At 44.3% G+C, this 7,819-nt stretch overlaps 1 protein-coding gene across 1 annotated transcript; it reads right to left on the reverse strand.

Annotated features, from left to right (window-relative positions):
* Positions 1-4,894: 4,894 nt before the first annotated feature.
* SDHAF2 (succinate dehydrogenase complex assembly factor 2) lies at positions 4,895-7,813 on the reverse strand. The gene is made up of 4 exons (XM_084858726.1): positions 7,563-7,813; positions 7,247-7,452; positions 6,340-6,449; positions 4,895-5,225 (listed from the first exon to the last, which is right to left on the reverse strand). The coding sequence occupies exons 1-4, from the start codon at positions 7,581-7,583 to the stop codon at positions 5,095-5,097; spliced, it is 468 nt and encodes a 155-aa protein (XP_084714852.1). The 5' UTR covers positions 7,584-7,813; the 3' UTR covers positions 4,895-5,094.
* Between the last annotated feature and the right edge of the window lie 6 nt (positions 7,814-7,819).

The following is a 7,819-nucleotide window of genomic DNA, read 5'->3' on the forward strand; positions in this document are numbered from 1 at the left end:
CACACATGGCAGTGTGATGTCATAGACAGGTCAGGTTTGAAGGCTAATGACACAAACTAGATAATCTGGAGTCCTATAGGGATAATGCAGCAGAGCCAGGGCTTTAGCGCTCCCTACTGTGAAGAGAAAACACCCTGGAAAAGACCCTGATGCTGGGAAAGACTGAAGGCAAAAGGAGAAGGGGACGGCAGAGGATGAGATGGCTAGATAGCATCACTGATGCAATGAATATGGACTTGAGCACGCTCCGCGAGAGAGCGGAGGACAGGAAGGCCCGGTGTGCTATGGTCCATGGGGTCACGAAGAGTCAGACACGACTGAACAACAACAACTGCTTGCCGACGGACTGTGGCACAAGTGAAACATGGCCTTCCTATTATATTCTGATTGGCCTGCCAGGTGCATAGGACAAGCCCTAATGAAATGAGGGGAGACTGCTCAAGAGGATGGCAGTAGTCTTCATTTTATTGAGACTTGTGGAGAAAAGCTGCCAGATAGCTTATGTCCACAATGTATAGCTGCAGCGTTGGCCAGTTTCAGAAACTAGCTGGAGTATGCATTCTTCCCATAGGGTTTTCATGTACATTTTAAAGACACGTTTCTTTTGAGCAGAAAGTGAGCATGGGAATATTTGAAACACTGAAAATCAGATTGGATTCTCGGATATCTTCCAATACCTTCAAGAAGAGTATTGCTTCTCCTGCATTTCTGTACTAATTCTTAGTACTCCCATCTACAGATCAAGTTTGCATGATTCCAGATAAGCAAATTTGGCTCCAAAGGTTATTATGGGCAGGCGAGAAACCATAGTTTCTAGTTAAGAGCTTTGGGATTCAAACCATTCCAGACTTCAGTATAATACACTTTTGAGCTGGTGGGAGATTGATGCCCATGGGCTCACAAGATCCCTACAATTGGGTAGAAAGACAGCATAGACATCCCTCTTCTAGCAGGCTTGAGCTGTAGCCTTCCGCAAGCTAAAAATTAGGTGCAGATGTCACCTCTTCAATGAGGTATATTTTATTATAATGAAATAGGCCATTATCGGGTTTTATTGTATAACGTTATGAACTGCCTTGATAGACAGCACAATGGGAATTGAAAGGTAATTCAATTACTGCCATTCATCACCTCTTTTGGCAGGAACACGAAGGATCCTATCTGACCACAGGAGTTTGCCTTCTACAAAGCCACGTCTGTATGGGCACCTTTTTACTACAAGGATCACATAATTATTGACAACCAGGTTTAAGGACAACTCCACTCATTACTGTTACTACTGCAGTAAGAAAGTGTTAGACAAGTCTTTCCTAATGCAATCACACTAAGCATAGATGACAGATAGGTGCCCAGCAATTGAAATGTGTACATTTGCCCTTACACAGAGTTCTGCAAGTTTGGGGGCAAGACCTACATTCGGCCATAAATCACATTTCCACATCCAAGCACATTCTCCACAAACTGCTGCCAGCCATTGCCCGCCCAATCCATACCCTATTGCCATTTTCTCAGCATGTTTCCAATGGAGAGCATGCAACAAAAGAAATTAAATTTATGCATGGAGGCATGCATAGTTCAGTGGCAGAGCATATGCTTGGCATGCATAAGGTCTTAGGTCCCCACCAGCTCCATCTTAAAAGGCCTCAGATAGCAGGGCTGGGAAAGTTCTTGGATACAGTAGATGGCTAGTACAAGGTAATGGCCAAGGACCACTGTGACAAGTTTGCGAGGCGGCAGGCTCCTCCCTCGCCCAAATGTAAACCCACCATGGACAGCAGCCAACCACCATCAACCCAGCTTCACCTTGCGGGGATGGCATGTTCTTACCTGTCCCAGCCGAGGCAATGGTTGCTGGTTTACTGTAGCAAGTGAGATCCTGTTGACGACCCAAAGGACTGAACCATTCACTTAAATAAGTTAGGAACTTGATGGAATGCTTAGAGCTCGAGTGTAACAGCATGTATCCTAGCAACCAGCGCATAGCAACCAACTCAGACAACACGCCAACAAGTGATTCACATTTATAGACTCTAGTGCAGAGGCCACTGGAAGGAGTGCAGTGGCCTTTATAGTACACATGCTGAATATATGTAATAGTTCCTGACCATGTGTTGTTTACTTGGATTCCCAAGTACAGCCCTCAGAGGTTTGGGGAAAAGGGCTGTGTGCTCCCTATCAATAATCCAGTTGTGTTCAAACTGAACAGGTTCCAGACTGATTTTGCTGTTATACAGGAGCCACAGCAGTATGCAGCAGTTGAAGAGTCAAGATAGTACAGCTCTTGTCAGTGGTTCTGTGAATCTATGAACTCCAAGTGCAGATTTTGGTGACTAGCATAGAACTCCTGAAAATGTAACCCCCCCCCCCCACCATTCTAGCATTTATATCTACAAAAATAATTTTGAAACATGCCTGTGAAATCGCAGAACCTACATTGAGGCTAAACAGGAGTTGCGTTCCATATAGTTTGGATATATGGGGTTTCATTATTATGTGGCTCTTTTCTCATGCCTTTCATGCTAGTCATAGAACTTGGCTCTACTGGGCACAGAATTGTGAAATCTGAACTCTGACATGGAATACACAGACCCCTGAGCACACCATAACAAAGATATACAAGCTACATATCACTTTTGAGTAAACTTGCATGTAATTCCTTCATCTTCTTAAGTAATGAATGAGCAGCATCTATACACTTATGACACCATGTGGTAGCTCCAAGGTAATGCCATAGAAATACCAGGTGGCTGCAGAGAAATGTGTAGTTTAAGAATGACTTTTTAAAACCCAGGCTGGTTAAGAAAGAAAACACATATGAGGGGGAATCAAACTACATGTCAGATTGCCACACAGTTACATTTGAAAATAGATGAACACTCTACCATTACCCCAAAGCTTCCACAGGTTTTTAAAAAGCATTTATCCACAACATAAATATGAGCACTTTGCTGTCTGAAAGTATTATTTATATAGTAATCTAACCAGTCACTGGGACAGACAAAAAAGTTTTATGTATCTCAGGCAATTTTCAAACTCATATTTTGAAAGTACCCACTTCCCAACAAATGATTGGGAATCATGAACACAATCATGAATCAACAAATGAACACATCTCATGAAAGCACAAGAGGAATGGACCAGGACAAACAATACTGGGTTTGATGCAGTACGCTGTTCCTCCAGTGGAAGGGAAACTGCTGCTGGAACAGATTTCCCCTCCTCCCGAAGCCCCCCGCAAACCCCCAAATCTGCCCCAGAGGGCTGGGGGACCCTGCAAAGCAGATCTGGAGAACACACAGGGGGCAGGACAGAACAGGGAAGTCCTGCTGCACGATATTGGATCCAACCCAGTTTTCTTCTCTTTACACAATTAAACTTTCAAGACAGGGTTGTGACACTAAATGTCAGAGCCAATACTGATAGCAAATGGAATATAAGCAGCAGCCACCTGCTGCATGAACACTGAAACTCTGAATCATAATCACAGATTATGTAATGAACAGACACTGACTGATCAAGAAAAACATCTCGAAAGTGCTTTTAACTTGCTTTCTGATGTTTAGGCCATTCAAAGATACAACACATTTCTTTAGGGGGCAGGTTTCCCTCTCGAATCGTAAGGATAGTGCAGCAAAGAGCTAAGTGACACTCAACTGGTGAGAGCACCTCTGTTTGAAAGTGCATAATTGACATTTATTGATTAAAATCCACAATGGCACTCTTGATATAGCAAGTGAATCAATTCTTTTGCATCTTCAAAATTGCTAGTATGGACATTTACCATCTTCAAATGGTTAAATAACCATTTACACATCCAAGATGATATGCCAAGGACATAGATGAGGGCAAGATGCAAAGAACAGTCTCCTACATTACTTTGGGCCAATGCTGATCACATTTTACCTAACAAGCTGTAATCAGAAGTACCACTGCTGTGTACAAGTCTCCTTGGAGGCTTCAACTATGACTACAAATTTCTGTAAAAATATTTGTGGCTATGAATTGTCAACCAGCATGGCCAACCATCAAGGATGATGGAAGTTGTGGTCCAAACATGTAGAGGGCACCAGGTGGGAGAAGGCTGGACTCTTAACACATCCCAGATGTTCCCAGGCAAAAACAAAATAGGTGTAAAAACTCTGGCTCTGAGAGGGCTTCCAAGTCTTAGAATAAAAAATGCACTGTAGTCTAGTGGGTGGAGGTTCCATTAGAAAGTCCCTATCAACTAATATATTTCCTAAGCCAGTGACAGAGACAAATCAGAATAAGAAAGCGAGTGGTAGCAGCTAGACAAAGTGGAAGTAGCAAGAACTGGCCAAGCAGAAAGGAAGGAAAGTGACCACATATCAGATAGGACATGGCTAGACATGGCTAAGGGGGAGTTGGGGGTGGCGACAGCCGATAGGAAGCTCTGGCGTGGGCTGGTCCATGAAGTCACAAAGAGTCGGAAGTGACTGACCGAATAAACAACAACAGACATGGCTAAAGAACTAATAAAAGACAAGGCTGCACTTGTGAAAATAATTTTGTGTCCAATATAAATTACTACGTAGAGGCTATCTAGTCACGGATCTTAGAACCTGGAATAGATTTGCAATAAAAATACTGATAAAGACTTCCACAAATTTATGATTCTCATTCATTTGTACACCTTTGGGACAATTTCCCTTTGTACTGTACAATACTGAAATATGCACAGGAACCTTGGAATCGGGCAGGATACAAATCTATTTAAATTACTAACAGGGATATTTCTCAATGAAACAGAACACACCATGATACCTTTTGTTTATAATCAGTCAGTCAGTGGTTATATACAGATGGCATTGCTGACATGCAATGTGGGTCAAAAACAATGTACCCTGATAACTACATCTTTTCTGGGAGATTCTCATTTTCAGGAAAAAGCACTGAAACTTTATTACAGAGGAGCAAAACGTGGAGAACACTGACTATACATAAAAGGATGCACAGGAGCCAGGAATAGACCTTGTTGTGTTTTTGACATTTTGAGAAAGGTCCAAATACCACAACATGTGCTTCTAGGTTTCAAAGGATTCCAAAATTGTGTGACCTAGAGAAGGCTACACAAGATCAGCGTAGGTCTTCATCAAGATACTCCAGATCTGGCTGTTGCAGTCTCTTCTCTCTCTTCTTGTTTTTGGTAAACTGTCTAAGCATCTCCATGACTTCATTTTCAAAGATTTCTGGAGCAGGCTTTGCTTCTTTAGGGAGAAAGTGAAACACAACATTACCACAATGCCTGAAGATCCTCAACACCAGCTTTTCCCAAACTGGTACCTTCCACATGTTTTGAACTACAATTCTCAGCATTCCTGACGGTTAAGATTGCTGCCAGGGACTGCTGGGAGTTGAAGTCCAAAACATCTGGAGAGCACCAGGTTGAAGAAGGCTGCTCTACAGTTCTATTAGCTTTTTCCAAGCCCATTTTGCCAGCCAACATAAAACCCATTTGTCATGTACTACTTCACGGATGACACCATCTCTGTTAAGCTGCTTCCACCAAGAAGGTTCCTAGCAGTAATAATTAGAAGGTAATGTGCAGCTATTAAAAGATACTTCTTACCTTAATTTTAAGAAGAAAAAAGGAAGAAGCAGTGAGAAAACAAATGAGGACTACAAGTGGAAAACAATGTTGTCTGGACCCCCCATAAAACTCCATGAATGAGGAAGGGCAATGGGGTGATAAAAGGCTCATCTGGAAACTCCCCTAGTTTGCTAAATACAGAAAAGGAGCACCATCAAATGACGAGAATTTTTATCCTCTGGGAATGTTAGGTGGAGTTTCTTAGAAAATATTCTATGGGTTATGATAATAACAATTGAAACAGCAGCTATGTGGTCCAATCCTATACATGTTTATGAAGAAATGTCTTATTGAATTCAAAAAGGCTTGCATGCGTATAAGTGTACATAAGATTGGATCCACACTTAGTCAAGCTTAGAGTAGACTTATTGAACTCAATGGGACAACTTAGTCATGACTAACTTCATGTACAGAATACATTAGTTATAATCTTGATTGTCCTGACATTCAGAGCTGGAAATAATATCAGGTCGTTAGGGTGGACACATTTAATTTTTAGCCTCTGCTTAAATCTGAAACAATATTTCAGATTGCTAGTACCAACCTTCTAGGCATATGAACAACAACACACCTGGGATTTTTCCAGCTCTCTTCACAAGATCCCTGAAATACACTTTGCAGATAAGAAATGGAGAGTGAAAGATTATACGTACTGCCGTGCTGCATGTGTAAAGTAATCCACAAGCCAAGAAATATCACAGTGAGAGCCAAAAGACATTGCTTTGCATTACCTGTTGCCCAGTAGTAGATATCCCAGTCATTGCTGGGCTCATTAATCAGGCGATCATAAAGATCCAGCTGTTGCTCATTCATTTGATTCAGATTCTCTTTGGCAAAGAAGCTAAGAAAAACAGTAAGGCACAATAACAGATAATGCCAAAATAGGAAAAGGTGCTAAATACACATAGAGTCAGGAAACAGATCTAACTATGGAAAAAGCACCAGTTAAAGATAGATAATGTCTGAATTCTCCCATACCCTTCAGAACCAACTTTGCGAAGAGATATTAATTGGAATGGCCACTTTACCTCTGTTAGTAGATTCCCTGTATTTCACAACAATTAGTAGATTACGGGCAAAGAAAAACATCTTCATACAACACATAATTAATGGATAGAACTCACAGCCACTTGTTACAGCAACAGCCAGGGGATGGGACAAATAGATGGAGGAGAATAGATGTATGAACATCTAGGATCCATGATGAAAACTTCTGAGGCAGTATGCCACTGAATAACATGGGGTGGGGCGGCTGACCATGCCCTGTTTGTAGGCGTCCTGGCTTCATGCTTGCCACATGTGCTAAACAGGATGGTGGACTAGTTGCCCTTTGGTATGATCCACCAGCATTTTTCCTTACCCCAAGATTTTTCTGCATGAGGCGGGGGAACGAAGACTGCAGTTCTCAGTGCAAGTTACAGAGAGTGTTGTGAAGATACGTAAGCATGCCAGCTAGTAGCAAGGAAGCTCTCGTTCAGCCTTCCCCAACCTGGTGCACTCCAGATGTTAGACTACAATCCCCAGCATCCCCCAGGCAGGCTGGGGAAGACTGACCTACCTGAACGCAGGAAGGGGCTTTAGAAGGGCGGGGCAGAGAAAGAGTCGGGGGCAGAGAAAGAGTCGGGGGCAGAGGCTCACCTGAGCAGGAGGCAGTTCTCCAGCATGCCTCTCTTGCGGCTCTCGTACAGCAGCCTCGCGCGCTTGGTCTGCAGCGGCTCGTGCGGCCGCGCCTCCCAGGGCGGCAGAGGAATCTCCAGCAGGTCCCGGCCAGAGTCGGCCGGAGAATCCCCACGATAGCGGCACCTTGACGAGCGGAGGACGCAGCCGGGGAGGAGCAAGAGACGCTGGGAAAGAGAACGGGAAGAGCGACGAGGCGAGGCAAGCCACGGTAAGTGGCCGCCGGCGAGAACGGCCCAACCTCCCCTCTCGCCCCGTGACACCTCCCCTCACTCACTCGGAGCCTCCGCGCCGCCATCCCGGCTCTTCCTGCGCAGCCGCTCTATCCCCCGCGCCCTACCATAGACATGTAGCAACTCCGGACGCGACCTCGACGGAAGCCATAGAGCCACTCAAGCGCGCTAGAGTCACCCCTCCCCTCTTCCCGCCACCGGTGCTCCGCGCGACGCTCTCTCCTCTCTCGGAAGGGCGGGCGAGTCCCCTCCGAGAGGGCCCTGTTCTTTTTGTTCGCTTGCGCGGGGCGGCAGTGACAAG

The sequence above is a fragment of the Heloderma suspectum genome, chromosome 1 (genome assembly GCF_057233095.1).
Source record: "Heloderma suspectum isolate Gila_16-S chromosome 1, 16-S_ref, whole genome shotgun sequence".
In the NCBI taxonomy this organism is placed as follows: domain Eukaryota; kingdom Metazoa; phylum Chordata; class Lepidosauria; order Squamata; family Helodermatidae; genus Heloderma; species Heloderma suspectum.